The sequence below is a fragment of the Polistes canadensis genome, unplaced genomic scaffold (genome assembly GCF_001313835.1).
Source record: "Polistes canadensis isolate GaletaPanama2010 unplaced genomic scaffold, ASM131383v1 scaffold_237, whole genome shotgun sequence".
NCBI lineage: Eukaryota > Metazoa > Arthropoda > Insecta > Hymenoptera > Vespidae > Polistes > Polistes canadensis.
This window is the reverse complement of record NW_014569784.1, coordinates 35,182-56,551: the sequence shown is the minus strand read 5'-3', so window position 1 is coordinate 56,551 and position 21,370 is coordinate 35,182. Positions and strand designations below refer to the sequence as shown.

At 34.3% G+C, this 21,370-nt stretch overlaps 1 protein-coding gene across 1 annotated transcript in view; it reads left to right on the top strand.

Annotated features, from left to right (window-relative positions):
• LOC106790414 (hemicentin-2) overlaps nucleotides 1–21,370 on the top strand; it is a 96,147-nt gene that overhangs the window by 64,116 nt on the left and 10,661 nt on the right. Inside the window, exons 3-9 of the mRNA XM_014755277.1 lie at nucleotides 481–692; nucleotides 1,811–2,128; nucleotides 10,898–11,049; nucleotides 13,371–13,646; nucleotides 14,291–14,450; nucleotides 17,739–18,073; nucleotides 18,702–19,065. Coding sequence (XP_014610763.1) covers nucleotides 481–692; nucleotides 1,811–2,128; nucleotides 10,898–11,049; nucleotides 13,371–13,646; nucleotides 14,291–14,450; nucleotides 17,739–18,073; nucleotides 18,702–19,065 — 1,817 coding nt within the window. The remainder of the gene's footprint in view (nucleotides 1–480; nucleotides 693–1,810; nucleotides 2,129–10,897; nucleotides 11,050–13,370; nucleotides 13,647–14,290; nucleotides 14,451–17,738; nucleotides 18,074–18,701; nucleotides 19,066–21,370) is intronic.

The window sequence follows — 21,370 nt, the reverse complement described above, 5'->3', positions numbered from 1 at the left end:
TTCAAAGATTAGATGCTACCGAGTAGAAATGTTTAACCTTTTCGAAGTATGGAAAATTGATTCCATTTCTGAATACTTGTCCAATCGTTTGCGTTATTAAAAACCGGATTGCAGGCATCAAAAAGTGGTTACTCACGTATCCACGTCATGTACCAATTATGTTAGAATTACGTGACGATTCGATACGGCATAAAATGCATTAGATATCATGATTATCCGTACGTCCTTCATGCATTCTTTCGTCGGTCGAACGTCTTTTAATCGGGGGTTCAGTGAACCGTTCATGATGATCCGTAAAATCACATTCTTTAACGTCCTTTAATGTAGAGAATCGTGTAGCGGATATTCTTAGGTAATTCGTAGGTTGAAATCATAAAAGCAATAATAAAGGAGGCGTGTATCAAACCAATAAAGATAATCTTTTTTTTCGAGGATATCTCCGGTAATAGGAATAACGGTGAATATTATGATCCCTTGCAGCTTTGACATACGCGGTCGCCGACAATTCAGCAATGCCCGGCTTTGGTCGTCGCCTACAGCACTGGGACCAAGAGCTTTTTTTATCACGGCTACGACTCCGGCACATCTTAGTATCGATCGGGTCGAGATCAAGGACGAAGGAATCTATCGATGTATGGTGGATTTTAAGAATTCACCAACTCGAAATCAAAAGATGAATTTGACCGTAATTGGTAAGTACTCTTTGTCATAATGAAATCATAATTAATTAATTCTACCTAATTGATTTGCAGTTACGTGCATAAACTTGACAAATATATCGTATATATACTTTAGTACACATTTATCGTGTTAAGGTTTTATATAATAACGTGTTAGTGTAACCATCAATCATATACATCAGACGTCACTATTATTCATTTATTTTATTAGCATATAGTGATTCGCTTGAATAAAAATATCTCAATTTGTTTAAATATTGAGACTGAATATTTATATGTTTTGATCCTTATACTTTTCCTTTCACTTTATATGAGTTTAATATTCATGTTAGATAGACGTATAGAATTGCCAGTAGTCGTACAACCATTTTTTCGGTATCTTTTTACCTTCTCAATAAATCCTTCGTGCTCTCTTTTTACAATAAAAGCATTTTCTATGAATTTTAATTTTAAAGCACTTCTACCTCGACCCAACCGTTAATAAATTCTTTTGAACTTTATACGAGATAATGCGAGATCTTAAGTTTTCGTCGGCAGAAAAAGAGAGAAAAAGGGGGAGAAAGTGAGAGAGAAAAAAAACACGAGATCATAAATAATGTCGCATAGGTTAAAACTCGCATCTTTCTCGTAGACCAGAGAGAGTGTCATAAAAGAATTTTATTACGAAATTAAAGATGAAAGGGAAGAGAGGACATAAGATATAATACAATAGACTTAAAAACTACAATATATATTATATTCGTCTATTACGTTGTAAATTCGTTTAAATGAAAGTAACAATTTGTTATACAAGATTCAGAATAGTTGAACGAAATTTGCACATACCTATAAGATGTAAAAAAAGTCTTACGATTTTCTTTGAAATAAATAAAAAAATAAAATAACTGTCCTATAACAATTAATTGCGATTATTGCAAAAGGTAATAGCTTTTTTTGTCAGCATCTAATGAACGCAGCCTTTCCGACCGAGTTAGATGCCAGGTTATTATTGGGTTGGCTTCTATATCGATACTATTATAAAACAAGATATTCCTTAATCCATAGCTTTTCCAACTTATACGATTTCCATTATAGTAGAAGATAATCTGAATACTAATAGGTGGAACGAGCTTTTCGCTTGTACGTTATAGTGCCTCCTTCGAAGCCCGAGATTCTGGACAGCACGTCGAAGAATAAGTCGAGGATCAAGGAATCCTACAACGAGGATAGCGATGTGAAACTAATCTGCCAGGTTAGAGGCGGCAAGCCACCTCCAAAGCTGACGTGGTACCTCGACAACAACGTGATAGACGAGTCCTATACCTATGACCGTGAGTTTGCGCTTACGGTTAACCACTTGTCGTATCCGAGAGTCGGCCGACAACATCTCAACGCAAGGCTATCCTGTCAGGCCAGCAACACCAACAAGGTGCCTCCAGAGATCAGGGTTCTCGTTCTCGACATTAATCGTAAGTCATCATTTACTTTTTCTCTCTTTCTCTTTTTTCCTTCTTTCTTTCTTTCGTACTTTCTTTCTTTATTCCATTATTTTTTCTTCTTCTTCTTCTTCTTTCCGAGACCTTTCATAATCATTGCTTTCTCTCCATCTTGCTCATCCGTATCTAAAGTCCACGAATGCTCTCGTTTTCTAGTAGGAATTCTCTTACCGTCTTCAACCATTTCAACCCTCAGCTTTATATTCGTTGAATTTCTCTATCTCTCTTTCTCTCATTTTGAAAAGAACCACAGTTTCCTCACGTTCTCGCTCTCTTCTATCGCATTCTCAGAACTTTCGTGACCCACTTGACGTGACTGGGTGATAATTTTCTCCTTGTCACGTCGGCCCAAGAGAAGAATTCTGCGAGCTTGAACGAGCTCGTCTCTCGAACCAAGGAAAAAAAACGATAGTGGCGATCTTTAAAGAGAAAATTTTAATAAAGCCTCACGGAGACAACCTTTCGGATCTTTCTTTCCCTTCTGTTATCATACTTCTACATATACTTAAATTCTTATATTTTCTCAAACGTCATCATTAACTTTCCGAAATTGAGGAAGGAAAAGGACATACATGATCTTGGAATAGTTACATAAAAACAAAACTTCGAATTCTTCAATTATTTTCTTTTTTCGGTTTAAGTTAAGCGTGCCGCGAAAGCCTTTTCAGTTGGTTCCGTTTCAGAGAAGACACGTTCACACGGTGAACCTATTAGTCGTTCGTTTGAGATTAACCAGCGAAGATAACGGTAACGCCTCTTGTAAGACGGATCAGAGGATCGCGTGCAAGCGTGCTTCACCTTCCTTCCTTCGATTCCGTGCTCGTATACGAGCTCTTAGCGTGCGACACCACAACAGAAAGACTCAACGTTACTGACTTTCCAGAGCATTGTCGTTGTTGCGTTACCAGCTACTGAGAAAGACGATATTGTTTATGACGATGACGCCATTGGTGCTCGTCGTCTTACCGATTGCGTGTCCTTTACCCTGTGTTACTTGACTATGTTCAATCTCTGAGGACCTAGAAACGTTCTTTTTCTCGTGAGTTCTTTCTCTAAAGGTCGATTTAGAATACCTGTCCTGTCACGGAACGACGAAATGGACTTTTAAATCCATTAAGTGATGAAAGATATTAGTTAGATGACGGCTTAGAATCTTTGCAAATCATGATAATGTTTTATTATATACAAATTGCATTACAAATGAAAACCGTTAATGCTATTTGTGTACTGTATTTTTATATATGTGTATCTATATGTATGTAGGATTGAAAAACTAATAGGCATTCGTAAGAAAGTTGACCGATAGTTCACTGATTAGAGCAGTCGTCTGGAAAGAAAAAGATTCGGACTAGATTTTCGGTTCATTCTAGTTCAGTGGCTCAATTTTTTCATGAATCTTACATATATGACTTGATAAATGATTATTCGATTATTCAGTTAAGAAAATATTTAATGGTGCGCGTGTGAAGAAATATTTCTTACTCGTAGGTAACATCTTTCTTAGAGTATATCACAAAATTATCCCAAATATAGTGTCACAACGAAGGACTGAAGAGGGAAGAGAAACTTAGGGTGAATAAGAGTAGCAGCAGGAGGGGTGATGGGCTTCTTCTCTCCCCTGTTACATCCTTCTAGGGTGCCGATAACTTTAATGTAAACACGCGTACAACCATTAAGGAATAGTAGCCTAGTAGTAGTCATGGCCGATGTTAAATTCACGCTTGGTTGATCGTGATCGAACGTTAAGTACACACAGAGGAATAACTTTGCGTGTAAATTCTCAAGACGTAATATATCACTGCATTTATGCCACCCTTATTCTCTTTGTTTCTCTCTCTCTCTCTCTCTCTCTCTCTCTCTCTCTCTCTCTCTCTCTCTCTCTTCCTTTCATTTCCCGATGCAGCGAAACAGCAAGAGCCTTCTCGTTGAAAGAATCACAAGAAGGAGCACGATTACGAGTACATCCTTGGGCTAGAAAGCACAAATTAGGTCTTATCTCTTGGGTATTACTAAGATTCAAGGGTGTGAGAGGCTTACCATGTCTGAAAGTCAATTCACACTTGGCTGAAGGTAACCGAAAAGCGAGATGAAATTTCATCGGATAGAAACGAACTGGCTCGATCGTTCAACGTATTACTTGTGGATTATTCCCCGATGGTAATATCAATCTTAAATTCTTACGATTGGATAAATGTTCTTTTTACAGGGAAAACAAAAATCTCTATATATTTTTTTTTTTCTTAAATAGTTAAATATATATAATTTATTTTGAAGCGTGAAATATACCCTTAATGACACGCTTTCTCATATAATAATAAAATATTATCGCCGTGTTAAATAAATACGATAGATCAGAATAAATGTTCGAACAAATGAATTATTTTGATTGGTCAATTTAATGATAAAAAGTAAAATCAATGCGCTTTTTTGGCGAAATAAATGTCGAAAGGAAGCTTGAACGTTTACCGTAACACAGAGGGTATTATTGGGAATATCTTGAACGGAACTCGACTAATCTTCATTAGTTGGATAGAAGCCGACAGGACATTATTCATGAGCGACATTATACGGTGGCTTTCGTCGAACGGACGGTAGAATGGTTGCAATGGCGGATGAGAGAAGCAGAAGCGCGCAGCTTTTCCTCGGTTTTGCTATGAAGGAGCAAACGGTGGTTGGTTTAGCTTCAACGGCTCGTCCCTAGTGCCGTTGCTAATTCATGTTCGCTCGATCTCTCATTGTTTATATACGTGGCACGTTCACGAAACCGGGCGTACACGCTCGTGCCTTGATGTTTATTCGCGCGCGGTGATGCGCGTCGTGTCTGTTCAACGAGCGATGATTAATAACCGTGGTCGACGCGTTGACCGATCATCCGAGCATCCATTTTGGACATAGCCTGTCCTACTATTCGTCTAGTTTTGCGATCAACGCCCAAATTAAATCTCATTTTCGTTCCTACATCTTTCCTTCCTTCCATCCTTCCTTTTTTTGTTTTAACTTTTCATTTTATCTCTATCTTGTTGTTCATCGAAACAACATTATACGAAATAAAAAGTGCCTTTCAATTTTTATTAATAATTGATTCTTCTTTTCCAGCCTTTGCACACTTATTCCCCTCCTGGACAAAGCCCTTTCCTAATTTTTTTCTTCCAATTATTTTTATTCCGGACTTTTTGATGCTAGTAAATTCTAGCTGCCTGTGCTGATGTCGTCCAACTATTATAGTTGTGGTCTGCCTTTGCTTCTCTTAGTCTCCTTTCATCTTTCTTTCTTACAACATGTCCTGCCCCATTGTCATTTCAGTTACAACTATCCTTTCGACTACGTCTGTGACCGTTGTTCTTTTTAGAAAATCATTATTTTTCATTTTGTCTTTTAAGGAAAAACTCGCATTTCTTGTTCCATAGACCTCAACATGTCTCTTAATCTATTAGCATTCTTTGCTGTAGGGGCTGTTATCTCCAGCTCGTAGATGGTGACCGGTAAAATATAGGTGTCAAAGAATTCTCTTTTTAAATTTAAATTTAAATTAAAAATTTCTCCTTTTTTTTAAATTTAAAATTAAAACTACAACTTTTTTTTTAATTTAAAAAGTAATTGTATGCTAAACGGACAAAATTCTATAATAGACCTATTATATGCATATATATATATATATATATATCTTTGTTGTTCATAACTATCATTATAAGTAAAGGACGTAGATGAAATTCTACGGTACTTAGTATTAAATACACTTAATTGCATAAAAGTGAAGTATTAATACTTTTTTATCGGACGAGGGTCTTCACTAATCAAAATTGTCATAATATAAATATTTCAATGGATTTTCATGCATATACAATCATGTTACAAAACCCATCAAAAACGATCGATTTATGGATATTTTAAGGCAAAAACTATAGTACTATAATCGTACTTTAGCATGTTGTAGAGAAAACTAATTTCAATTAATATATTCTACGACCTGTATAGTTGACCGTTATCGCGAAAGCCAATATTAGCCGTTATTATAGTTAACGTCGATCCGTGATACATGAAACTTGATTAAGAGCCCGGATTCGTGGAGCCAGTAAATCTTCCCTTTTTTTTTCTTTTTCTTTTTTTTTTTTTGTCTAGATACAAAAATCGGTGGCTACGCCCTGTGCTCGTATTTCATAATGTTTTAATTTTCTTCGCGTAATAAATGTATCCGAGATACTTAAGGTGGTTTTATAACGAGACATGTGGAATTTAATATACCGATTTAACTATATATATATACATACATACATATATATTATACTATCGATCCACGCACGCAAGGATCGCGTGTAGTTTGATCGTTTAAACCGTTGCAGTTTATATGTAAGTTACTGTAGAAAAATTGGATTTTGGATGCATGTTATTTTCAAGGTTCGAAAAATCTATCGAAATCAACGGTGATATCGAGCGAGCAGTCGAATCGTGATTCAACGAGACGTCCGACAAATCCAAGAGTCACAAGTCGGTTCGACTTCCATCGCAAGCTCGTAACTCAATGCGAATCGATAACCATGACAGATCGTTTCATTCCAGCTGTTTCTCTCTCTCTCTCTCTCTCTTTCTCTTTCCCTACCCCTTTCTCTCTACCTATCCATCTATCTCTTTTTTTCTATTGTTGTTTCGTTCTCACGTAGGTACACTCGATCGATCCAGAATAGTCCCGAACAAAGTAAGGATAAGTCTCGAACAGTTTAGTACCTACAAGTGCTTCCAGTTCATCCTCGATAATTCGTACAAACTCTTTGTTTGATCCAAGAGTATCGTTCACTCTCTAACTTTAAGGTAACTCGCTTAACAAACTACTCTAAGCTCTCGTAACATCTGAATCGTGTTTTCATCAAAAGTAGCTGAAAGATACGAACCATGATTGTTTATAATCCTATACCCATACAATTTTAAAATTGAGTATCCATAAAAACTGGAAGTAGTCAAGCAGTATGGACACCCCGTTAGATATATGAAAGAATACACGCTAAGGTAAACTTCGTGCGAGCGTATACGTTTACTACGCTTTTATTTATACCATGTTTTTATATTATAAGAGCTTATATCGACAAACAAAAGTTCACAAAATATACTGTTTTTGATTTTTTAACAGAGTTTTCTGCATGAATGCATCCCTTCTCTCCCCTTCCGCATGAAATTAAAAAGAATGTTATTCATTAATTATATTCACGAGTATACAGGTATTGCATTGTTATTTTTTAGTAATCAATTTAATATTTTCGGATATACAATGAACGCAAGATATTTTCGATCGATTTACGAACAAAAATAGAAATTTTATTATTAAAAATGATTTCAAAAAACAATATTTCTATGGAATAACTTGATTATCAGAACAATTAATTTACATAATAGAAATAAAAATACGAAAATATACGTATTTTTGTAAGATTCTTTTTGTGTATTCAAATTCTGCCCATAAGAATGATCATATTATTTAAATCGTATATATATACTACTATGAAACAAATTTATTCTGATATTTTACATATATTAATTTTCGAGCATGTCCTTCAAGTTTCAAATCTACACTTCACACAATCAACCTTAACGAATAGTTCGATAACAAAACGTCTACATTACGAAGCATTTTATCGTAGCACGAAGTCGCGAAACGCGTTGGTAAGTATTAGCGTGACGCACGATATTCGCATTTTATTTTTCTTTTTTTTTGTCGAACTCTAGCACACGTATACGGAATATAATTCTTCAAACAAAAAAAAAGAGGAAAAGAAAGCGAGAGAGAGATAGAGAGAGAGAATGGAGATTTAAATGAAGGGTTTCGCGTGTAATTTGAAAAGAAAATGAAGAGTCGAATTTGAAAGCACGTACAATTTTGAAAAGAAACGTCGACTTTCAAATAGAAATGCCTCGCGATTTTAGTCGGGTGGTATACGCTGACTCGTCGGCTAATAAATTTTCACAGGCGAATAAATTACGCGATGGTAGAGAAAGAAAAGGACGGTTTGGCTTAGGTTGGATTGAACAAGGATGGAAAATGAGAAAGAGCGACGTCAGCGTCGCAAATCGCCATAGCAGATGGACGTAACTACCCTCTCGACATCGTCCTCGCGTAAAACGCGTCCTCTCGAGATAGGAGGAGAAGAAATTTTCTTGCATATACCTATTAAATACGTCATTTTCGCTAAGACCATCTAATCTATTTAATACTTATATCCTTGTTCATTTATTTATTTCTCGAAGAAAGTAACGATTTAAATATCATATTAGGTTGGAAATGTAGATGAAAAAGATAATAATTCATGTAATTATTATAATAATAAAACATTGAAAAGTTATGGAGTTTATATAAAGGAGGTTAATACGTTTAAATGTTACCAGTGAATTATGAAACAAAAAAAAAACAAAAAGAAAGATTCATATTGCATTATTCATAATAATAATTTGTATCAATACACTTCTCTGATTTATGTAATTAAATATATACGATTTGTAAATGAACCACAAAAGAGAGAAAGATATGGTAGAAGAAAGTAATAGGTGGACAATGCATGGAGTGAAACCACGAGGTGAGATAAGGTGAACTAATTTTAGAGAAGTGGCTACTGGCTAATGGCAATTAGGGTCGTACGAGTGGCTGTTTGTGGCAGCGCATAAGCATAGTTTGGAATTTAGGAGGCCCATAGCTCGACAGCCAGTGTGGTATTACGAATGATCGGCATTCACTGCCTCGTCTATTCTCGTTAGATCGATACGAGTATGACTGAATTCCTTTCAAGTTCCTACAGGTACAATATTCTTCCCATAAAGTCAAACTGTTGAGGTTTATGATGTATACGATACTGGTACCGCTATATGATAAATCAAATCTATATAGAAAACGTGTGCGTTAAATAAACGAATTAATAATAAAATAAGTGTTAGATGAAGCATATGAAGGTGGTACGGAAGAACTGAAGATTAAGGTAAAGATTCTTAATGAGATAAAGAATAAATGTGAGGAATAAAGATAGATGAATTAAGTGTGAACTCTTTTATGTGATGGATCAGAAATGAAATAATTAAGATTTATCGTCGTAACACGCACAGCATAGAATTTAAGAGGCTTGTTCATGTGACGTAAGTACTTAGTTACGCTAACATGGCTCGCTTTCTCCCACTTCACCCCTTTTTTTTGCTCTTTTTACCCTTTTTCATTCTCTGTTACTTTCGCTCGAGAATACGGTAATAGTTCATTTGCTAGCCCGTAATCGTCTCTACGTAGCATTCTTAACGCTTAAAGCAGCAAGATAATCTTTCGTAGATTGGTTCTGTGATGATTTCTCATAAGAGTCACAAACTTTGACGATAATTATATGATATTAAAGTAGAACAATTTATATCCATAGTTAACAAGAGATATTATTTATAATAAATAGTTAAACAATTATTATACTAATTATGAATTGCAATATTTTGAAAGACGGTACCTTCGGAACGGAAAATTGTAGAGATTCGAAACAATTACTATTTTATGAAGGAAAATATTGTCTTTTTATCCGTCTATATAATAAAACGCTATCAGTATGATAAAATCGATTTCGGCAATCGCGCATAAAAATGTGATTTGTAAGAATATGTATATGGGTGCATGTTCAACAAATGTTGAAAACTTATTTCCTTGAATTATTATAGTCCTACCATACTGTTATATAGCTTTTCTAAATAACAATATGACAATAAAAACAAAGATATTTTTTTTCGAATATAGTAATCGGATTTAGTAGTAATGAAAGGTATAAAATACACCCTTATGTCGTCTACAATAAGAGGAAAAAGCAATTTGACGTTTTGTCCAAATAACTCGCAATTTCCACGGATAAGCGTTTCGTATTACGAGGAAGAGAGAAAAAGAGAAAAAGGGAGAGAAAAAGAGAGAGAGAGAGAGAGAGAGAGAGAGAGAGGATTGAACGGGATTAGTTCGAAAGCGAGGCGATTCATCTAACTTTGTTAAAGTTGTACCGTTCGCTCTTCGCAAAATTTCCCGTTTACAAGGAACCCCGAAAGTAGTTAACTGAGAACAATATATATTTCGCGGCGTTGCGTCCCGCGATAATGCCCGTTTATTAAGAACTTTTGCGATAACTCCTTTTTCACGTTTGTTTACCTTCGAGCTGTTTCTCCCTCGTTAGAAGATAAGGTAGTAAAGATAGAAAAAACTAAGACCTAAATCCTTGTTTATATCTATATAATGTTACGATTAATTAATTGTAATTAGTATTTTACCTGTTAACAAAATGCAATTACAAATTGTAATCTAATGTAAAACGAATGAAAACGTGTAAATAATCATCGTTGTGTTTGAAAATGTTTGGACAATTACTGTTGTACATCGTCGAGTAGTAATGTTACCACTATGTGTTATCATTTCTTCTATGCTACGTCTCTCCTGTTTTGTTTAACTCGACTGTCGTGTTAAGGTTGTAGGAGCGTCAACGTCGTTCGGTAACAAATTATAATGGTAAAATTCTCTTGCATTATTCTTTATTTTGATTTCTTTTTAACTTTCTACAAGGATAGGAAACATGATTTAGAATCTACATTGTAAATTATAATCACTATTTTATTTGAATTAAAATAATATGTTAATATAATTGAATAAAAATTTGATAAAACTTCTAATCCTTGATTAGATTTGAAAAATCAATTGATCGTAAAATGATTAACAAATTCGATCGTAAAAAAAAAAGAAATATGATCTTTCATTTGCAGTGAAGCCGATATTTGTTCAGATCATAACGAAAGAGGTACGAGTTTCGGCGGAGAAGATGTACAAAGTGGAATGTACAACGGCCGGATCGAGACCCACAGTAGTGATAACATGGTGGAAAGCGAGCAGACCGATTAAGAAGATGGCGCAGAGTGTAAGTCCTTTCTTTTTATTTTATTTTTTTTTTTTTTTCTATCTACCTCCGTAGTTTTATAAAAGTTTGGTGAAATCGGAGCGGTGGATCATCGCTTCGTAATAATCAGCGTTGCTTGATTTCGTTGAAAACAGTGCTTTAGAGCTCCATAAACGCGACTCATCTTCTTTCTCTTTTCTCTCGGCAAAAGTTTGAAAGTTCATCCACATCTTCTTCCATCTTTTCCTTCCTAGTTTTCAAGATGATCTTCTTCTTCTTCTTCTTCTTCTTCTCCTCTTTTTTTTTTTTTCTCCCCTCATTTTTCCTCAGCGTGTTGATCTCCCGAGTGCAAGACTCGCGAGAAAGTTGTTTTTCGTTTTTATTAAGGTGTCCCGCCAACCCGATATAGTCGTTTCAGGCGTTGGATCGTGAAAACGGTTAAAGGAATGGAGGTAACAGAGGGCAAAGGAAATTCTTGAAACCACCGGCGTCCTTTAAAATTCTTTATACTTTTCACGGATTCCAACCAAACTTCGAACGACTGCGGTTATTTCGTTTTTCTCTCTCAACAACCTTCTTTTCCTTCTTCGTCTTTTACCTATCTAAAGTTCTTATTTTCTACTCTTGTTCTTCCTCTCTTTCTCACCCACACTTTCTCTCTCTCTCTTTCTTTTTATTTCTACTTCGTTTTCTGACCTTTGAAGTTAGACTCGAACTCACCTCTTCTCGCGTAAGGTGACAGAGAAAAACGTCAAAGTTCGCGAGTTATTCTGTAGATTTTTTTTCTTTTTCCAAGACGAACTTTCTTATTTCGTTTATTTTTTTCTCCTTCTATTTTTATTTTCTCTTTCCCTCCCCCCCTCTCTCTCTTTCTTCATTTTTCATTTCAAATTCGTCAATGTATTATCACGTTTATTTCGTAATCAACTTCGACGCATAGGAGAATCTATTATTTTTCACCTGTCATTATGCTCGATTATTATCCCGAATGCACGAATGTTATTCAAAATTTTTATCGATATCGTTCTTAGCGACTATCTTGCAAGAAATTATAGCGTATTACGTATCCGCTCTGTTATTACGAAATCTTAACTCGCATAATGAGGTGTAAAATTGCATCACGCGAGACTCTCGTCGATTTTCCAAGAGAAGCGAGCAGTGGCAACGTGCAAAGTGTAGTCGCAATCTAATACGTTGTTAGTCGTTTTACTCTTCCATCGAATATTATTTCTACGTAAAAATTTATATAAAACGTCATTCGTTTAATATTTTTCTAAGAAATTCATTGATTTAAGAAAATATCGCATTACAACTTTGCGAAATAAATCAAGATATTATTTTATATCTTGGTTGCATTGTATGTTATATAATATATATTACAGTGAAAGACTGAAATTGGATAATATCAAAAGATTCATAAGGTGAAATGTCAACATATACCGAATACGTCTGGTAAAGACCGAATATTTAGGTATATTCTTATACATTAATATTTCGGACATATACCCATACGAATCTTGACATTATTCATTTTCGATCTTTCACGGTAGCACATATATATATGATTTGAAAAGAGAAAAAATGGAAGAGAGAGAGAAAGGAGAGAATTAAACGGTGACATTCTGAAATGGATTCTATCGGAAAATATCTATCGAATTGCTTTGAGACAAATCGAAAGTTCAGCACAGTACTAGTTTACAAAAGGAAGAGAAAGAAAAAAAGAGAAACAAGACTAACCTAAAAAGAGGTAGGTGAGGGAAGGTAAAATACAGGAACAGAGAAAGAGTAAGAGAAAAAGAGAGAATGGTACGCGACATTCATCCTGACGAACCATTACTTCCATTCATCGCGTCCTCTATGTATGCAGATACGTAGCCTCTCTTCGATATTCATGCCCGTCGGCGCTATCATTAAAATGACATCGTGAAAAACGAAGGAGAGAAAAAGAGCGGAAGCAAGAAAGAAAGAGATGGATAGATAGGTAGATAGATAAAAAGGGAGATAGGAAGGGAGTAGTAAAGTCAGCGACCTGTCCCTACTGTATTTTCCTTTTACGTATTGTATTCATTTTTTCAGTTTCTCTTCATCGTAAATATCGAGAAAAAATTCTCCTCAGTGCATTTGCGAGTAGGTACGTGTTCTGCGATCCCTAAGTCGACTTTTTTTTTCTCTTTATGTTTTATCTTATATTAATTTTTTCTTTTTATTCGATCAATCGGAATGAACTTTGAAATTTGCCAATATGAGTAATACGGGTCTTTCATGGGAAAAAATCATTCGTCGTTTTAATGGTAAGATTTTGCGAAATGTCCGAAATTTTTATTTATCCAATTAAATCGCAGTATCCTCTGGACAACAATCGTACCATGAGCGTCCTGAGTTTTGTACCGAGTATCGACGACGACGGGAAGTATCTAACTTGCCGTGCTGAGAACCCCCTGATTCCCGACAGTGCAATGGAGGACAAGTGGCGATTAGAAGTACACTATCAACCGGTGGTGACTCTGAAGATGGGAGAGACACTTAATCCAGATGACATCAAAGAGGGTGACGACGTGTACTTTGAGTGCATAGTAAAAGCAAATCCTAAAGTGTATAAACTCGCCTGGTTCAAAGACGTAAGTACTAATTGAAACCATCGGGAGTATTGTCGTTTAAAGTTTCGGATGGTAACGATCGAAATTCCAAAAATTGGTCAATTAAAATAATTCTATTTTTTGTTCATGTTGTTGAGTTTAGCACGGCATTTTTCGGATTGCGAAAAAGTAAGCATTGCGTAGATCTGTGCTCTTTTCTGTTCCACGCACATAAATGACAAATTGTTTTAATATCATTTTTTTTTTTATTTTTATTTGTCAAGAAAAAAAGAGAACACTTTTGAAATTGCCATTTTGTTATACAATGAAACAGGAATTAGATGAAATAATAACAGATTACTCGATACATTTGTAAAATCTCAAATTTGTGATATTAACTTCATGAACATTTTGGGTTACATTAATTTCTTTTGGCATTTTTGTTTTTTTTTTTTAATTTTCTTTTGCCTTTGCCAAACGAATTCTATGTTTTATTACTTAACGAATTGAATTTCTTAAAAATCAAAGGGGAATCTCGTTTGCAGCGATTAGTTTCTAACCCCCTTTTTTTTACCTTTCCACGAAAGAACTAAGCTTTTGTAGTTGTGAAATTGATTAATATTCCCCTACCATTGGCAACGATTAACTCAAAGAGCATACTAACTCTTCCTACTTTTGTATTTCAGAGTAAAGAGTTAAAGAACAATGCAACAGCCGGCGTGATTCTCAGCGATTATTCGTTGGTGCTTCAAGGCTTAACTCGACATTCCGCCGGCGACTACACCTGTCTAGCAGTAAACAGCGAGGGCAAGACCGCTAGTAATCCCGTGACCCTTCAAATAATGTGTGAGTCGATTGAACTTTTATTATTTTACGTATCAATAAGATTATACTTACGTTAAATTTCATTAATTTTAATTATCCTCATTTCTATGCATGAAAATTTCAAAAATTTGTTTTCCAAAAAGCATGATACAAAATATACGCGTTTTTTTACGAACTATCCCCATAATTCGAAATTCTTATTTCTTCGTAAAAAAACTCATCGATCTTAATTTATTCAAATAATACGATGAATTTCGTTTAAGTTAAAAAATGTTCATAGTTAACGATTAAACAAATTACCGATAAAAAGTAAACTACAATCATAATACAATTATTTTTACGTAATATGCAAAATAATATAATCCAAAGACCGAACAACTAAAATTTTATCCGATATAACAAATTTACAAACGATCAAGTTTTACAGGTTTAAACGTAAATATTTTGACTTACAATTAGATAAGATCAGAGTTATTCATTTTATTTCGTTCGTGTAACGTTCTCGAACCATTACGGTTTAGCTATCCACCGTCGTTGGGAAAGCATTTCTCTAATTTGGCCATTCTCACCGAACGCCTCGACTCCTCGTTAATTACTTAATCGATGGCAAGCAACTCTAGGAGAGTGTGCGTCGAGGAAAAGAGAAGAGAGACTCAATGTTGGCATGTGTATGTAAAAGAGAGAGAGTGAGAGAGAGAGAGAGGGAGAGTTAGAGTATAGTCGAGGGAATAGGAAGGCCAAAGGGTCACCGGAGAATGGGAGAAAGACGGTTAGGAGGATGGGTACGAAGATAGGGTGGATAGTTTTCTCTGAAACACAGAGCGGGTTATTCTATTAGAATGGTAGGTGGCCCCGGTGGTAGCTCGGCGTATCTGCATCTTGTAAATGACCTAAGAGGGAAGGAAGGACTGCGATGCATATTCAATGTATGGAAAGCGTAGCTGAATATTCATGTGTGGGTGAAGGTAGTCTGGCAATGTGCTAAGCTAGGACAGTCTCTTCGGTGTGTGACGTGAGAGAAGAGAATCAGAGTTAGTTAGAGAGAGGAAGAGAAAGAGAGAGAAAGACAGACGGACATAGATAGTCCACTACCTATATCGTTACTTTTCAACCCCTTCAATGCTGATATTAATCTCGATAGCCCTTCGATCATTATCTGTGCGTGTTTACGTCCTAGGTCGACCTTGTCTGTAACATTAATCTTATCGTATAACATCATCGTGGATATAATAATGGGAAATAATACTAGATCAATGTGCGTCTAATCTTAAATGTCTAGGTATTAAAGAAATATTTATTATACATTCTTTTTTTTATTAAATACACTTTTTAACAGTAGATACTTTTCCAATGCAATTTTTATATAACTTTATATAATGGAAATATGTTGATATCACTTAAAGTATAAAATATGACACTCTGAAATAACTCTTTTATATCCTACGAGGGATATAAAAAAAAAGAAATCGAAGTGACTGAAGATGACCAAAATTTAATTCATTGATTAGTTTATTAAGAATATTTATTGATTGATAACTCAAATTTGGAAATTCTGAATACTCTAGATGGATATAATATATAACATCGCATTTCTATGGTTTGAAGAGAGTCTATATTTGATTAGATTGATATTAAAGTTGCTTCTCCTTCATCAGCAAGAGAAGATGGAAACGTGAACAGTCTCATGACATGCTTGATCTTCTACCGGTTCCGTCAATTTCTCTTATTAGCAATTAATATCACTAGAAAGATCAAATGCCACCTTACCATTGCCCATATATTCTATATATACATATTCGCAGAGAAGTCTAGCTCTGGCAGTGTAAATCATGTTCCTTGCCATTTGGGACTTCCGTATGCCGTGGCCTATCTCAAATAGCAATGTCAAGGGAATTTCCTATTAAACGATCGATAGAACAAGCCCGCCAGCTTCAACGCTACTTCTTCCGTTTGATAACATCCGATCTTATTCGAAACTCAAATACGAATTATGTTTACCAAGTTCGACGTTTCTACAGTTAAAACAACACATCTTTTTCAAAGTATTAATCTTATCGATTTTACTTGGCAGAATATTGTTTATAAGAGGATTTATACAAATCATAATTGGTATACCGCGTGTACATAGATAAATATATTTCTTATATTTCTTCAAATGATGACGAGTGTATTAAAAAATTTAGCCAAAAGTATCGTCAAGCACTCTCAAAAAAAAAAAACCTTTAGTCCCAATTAAATGGAGCCACGAGTTTCACGTTTGGAATCTAAGTCAGTACAAAGTAATTTGCGCTTACATGAGAAACGTGCTCGAGTGATAGATGATTACCTCAGTAAGTGTCAAGCAGCGCAATTGACTAACGTGCAGTCGTGCCATATCTGTGACACATTGAACGGGTTACCGCTGCAATAGCTTAACTCTACTAGGTGAATACAGCAGCACGTCCGAACCGAGTGATTTACCCGTCGCACACCGTGCGATCCTATTTAAATTTCAATAATCGTGGACAATGGATTTCCATAATCGTCCATATTCCTTCGGGGTCTCGGAGTTTTAGACTTTTGTGAGAATATGGCTTCTATCGTTCAGCGAGAGAATTTAATGACTTTATAGAAAATCAATATAGGTATTAATAGATAGAGTAGTGGTCCCTTGATATTTTGCACACAGTAGCATAATTTCAGATATAAAAAATATATATAAGTAATAATATTCTACATTAAATAAAATAAAATCTTAATTGATGTTTACTTTTTACCGTTTTTTTTTTTATTCCAAAACAAATGAATTACAAATGCAATCGCTATGTTTGTTAACAAATCGTGTTAGATAGTATACATTGGACTCATATATACATATTATTTGAATTTTCATCTTGATTTAATAAAAGCAAATATTTTATTAACGGTTTATATCTCCAAATAAATACCATGAATACTATATGTAAATTCGAGTAAAGGCTTATATTTATTTTTACGTACACAAAAAAAATACAGGATATTAATAAAAGATTTTATAATTAATTTGAAGTTATTTTGTTATATATTTGGAATACTAAAATTGAAGTATCATTAAAAAAATTTGTCGAGATTACCTATACCTTTATAAAATAATAATTGAATAATTAACACAAAAATTTCATGCGTAGATGATATATGATAATAAGAATAAAAAAATAAAAGGAAAGAAAGAAAAAATTGATAATTCATTTGAATAAAAAAAGAATATAATGATAGAAGGTTATAATTAGAAAATAAGTAATGATTTGTTTTTTTCTTAAGTTAACGAAAGAAAACTACGACACGTTACAGATACGCCAGTTTGCAAAGAGGGTAAAAGCGAGGTTGTGGTTGGTGCTCTCAAACAGGAAACGGTTTCTTTGGTCTGTGCGGTGGAGAGTCATCCACCACCGTTGACCTTTTACTGGACCTTCAATAATTCTGGAGAGTTGATGGAGATGCCGCACTCGCGGTATTCTCACGCATCAGTAGCCGGAACTCCCTCAGTCGTAGAAAGTCTGAAAGAGTATCAACAATTCCACGGTTCGAGACTGAACTATACACCGACAACGGAAATGGATTACGGTACAGTCGCATGTGGGGCCACTAACCAGGTCGGCAAGCAAAGAGCGGCGTGCCTCTTTCAGGTAAGCTTCGTTTTTCCATTGACTCCATTTACTTAGTTGAATGCGATTTGATTTCTTTTTCTTTTTCCTTTTTCCTTTTTATTCTCATTCCGCGTTTGTGTAACTATAAACATTCATCGTCAAAGTACACTTTTTCATTTCCTCCCATTCGAATTTTATCGCTCGAAATGTTAAAAAGAAAAGAGAAAGATTTCAATTGAATTATTGTATATTTTTACTTTTGTTAGATACTATTTTAATATTTCAACACACTCTTATTGTATATGAAACTAAATGAATATTAATATTCGATAAAAATTTATCGTAATTTAAATTAATTATTTCTTCAATGAAACGCAGAGCAATATACATTATATATATTATAATAATTTTTAATAAAATAATAATAACAATGATATTTTTTCAAAATACTAAAAATACATTTATGTACATTTTTCTGCATCGAATAATAGGTGTTCGTTATTTTTTTTCTTTTCTGTAATGCAATATATTTCATTGTGAGATCCATTTTTCATTGTCAGGGTCAGGTTCATGATATCGAAGGGTATAGCTTTAACTACGTTAGAACTTTGAAAAGGTGCTCTTAGATCGAGGTGAATCGATCTGACCTATGGACAATTGTCTTCAGGTGATAGCGGCTGGTCGTCCCTATTCTCTACACAACTGCACTGCTACGGAAATGTCAGCACCCTTAGATGTGGAGGAGCTTGGCACGAAATCAGGAACTGGTTTGATCGTACGTTGTTTAGACGGTTACGATGGAGGCCTACCTATCCATAGCTATCAATTGGAGGTCGTATCTGAAGAGGACGGATCGATTCTATGGAACAAAACACTACCGACCAATCCAAATGGACCAACCTTTGAGGTCACAGGCCTTACAACCGGCAAGAGTTATCGTCTCTATCTCTTCGCTATTAACGCCAAGGGTAGAAGTGATCCCGCCATTTTGGAACCTGTCACGCTTAAAGGTGTCGCCATGTATACGACCGGTAAATATTTTCTAATTTTATTTTCATCCTAACTCAAACACGTTGACACTCTATTAAATCTATCAACAATTTATGTTTATCTATTATAGAACGTAATCGAGTCGATAGCCACTTTTTTAACAAAAGTTATATTTTTTTTCAATTCGGTATTGGTTTAATTAATAAATAAAACAATTTTTTACATAATATTATATACTGATATTTTAATATATATATATAAATTATAAAATTAAATTAAAGAATGGTCATAAGCATTATACGCAGAATTTTAATTCAAGATTAAAAACTGATCATGGCAGGTTTCGCCGTTGATGCATAAATAATTCGTTTATACGATAATAATTAATTTATTCGAAACAAAACGAAAAACAATAATAATTTTTCCTCTATTCGATTGAAAATTGTATTTATGAAATAATTTATGAATAATTCGCGTTTGGGTTATCAAAGTTTTCAACATGATATTTTTTTTTTCGTAAATGTATTTTCTATGCGTATGTTTATAAATTGTTGAATGTAAAGATTCACCTTAATTAGAATTTCTTCATATTACATATATCAAGTACACATATACGTATTGCGTGGTGATATTGTAATAAAGTTTGATAAATGAATTCAAAAGATATATATACCTACTATTCGATATTAAGCTATTGACTAAATGATATAAACGAATCCATTAGCGTTAACTTTCGATCCTAGGTTGGAGACAATCGTGACACGATGATGTTTCAAGTTTAATAACTTTTCGAGAAACAATCTCGTTTCATAATCGCGCATTATTTCGAAAGGAAGGCGAGAACTTTTCTCGTTACACTACGTGATTATTTTCGTATTACTCTCCGACTAGCATAGCGAGCGAATGCACGAGAGAAAGGAGAAACTGAGTCTTCTTTGGAACAAAGGAAGCTTCCGAAAATTCTTAAACAAAGTGTTTGCACGTGTATACGTTGTAACAGTATAGTGTGAACCATTTGAATAGTACCGCTGTGGATGTCACATCATTTTCTAATTTTACCGAATAGATGCTACTACCATCGAAGCAGAATCGACAGAAAGGGTTTTAAGGGTATGGATACCAAGCTTACGATACCTTGAAATTTAAAAAAGGATGTTACAAAACAAAAATTAAAACGAGAATAAGAAAAAGTTTCCAAGCGGAATTGGATAACAATTAGACATTGATTTAAATAAACGAAAAAAAAAAGAAAAAGGATCTTTCCTTTAAATTTACAACATTTAACTATTAATGAGACTGTGTAGAACAAAGTTAGTCTTAATGCGTTAAAAAAAAAGAACATAGTTTGTCTGAATAGTTTGAAAGCAAAATTGTTTAACGCGAAATAGTTATAATTCGGTAAATATGTTAAGTTTCTATTTTATGAGGAGCAAAAGCATGCAGTCATTTTTCTTTCTTCCTTTCTTTTTCTCTCTCTCTTACCCTCATTTCTTTTTTTTTGATTCTTCGTGTGAACTGTTTGGAAAATGTGAAAATTCGACGTTGAAAAGACTTGAACATACATTGAAAAAAAAAAGAAACATAAACGAGGAACATTAGTCAAGTTGGTAATCTTTTTAATCGTCTTCCTTTCTAAGAGTATTCGAAAAAAAAAATGATGGAAAAAAATCAACGAAGAGTTGAAAAAATATCTCGCTCATATATATCCTAAAGAAGAAAGGCGAAAAGAAAAAGAAACTATGAGGAAATAAGAAGAGGAAGAAATAGCTTTTATGCAATTCGCAAGCTCACGGAACACATCGTAAGCTCTCGTGAGTGACGTTGTTACTGGGGCGCGATTCTTACAAGGGTAATAAAACGTAAAAGCGTAGAAAGAAGAAATATTTCAGTTAGATATAATCACCGACATGTAACATTGTATCTATACACATTACTAACGACATCAAAGCATGCACTAATTTCGTCAAATTTATATCGGATCAAATTCATTTCGTTTCCTATGAATTTTATTACATTTCTCCTTTATTAATTAAAATTTCTCTATATATAATAGTGTACACCGCAAAATTAAATTAAATTAAATTTTAATGATAAAGTTATTTTTACATTTGATATATTAATGCACAAATCATTCACTCTTTTCTGCTCTGTATTGATCTAACACTTTTAAAAGTAAGCTTATATTACAAATGTATTATAAACAAATAACGTCTGTTTAACAATCCTGACAAATAATCCAACTCACAATCGATTATCTCGATTACTTTTTGAAAAGCTTTCAAAGATATGCATTAAATAACACGTTTTGTTTCCCAACGAGCAGCACACGATGTTATTGGAAATTGG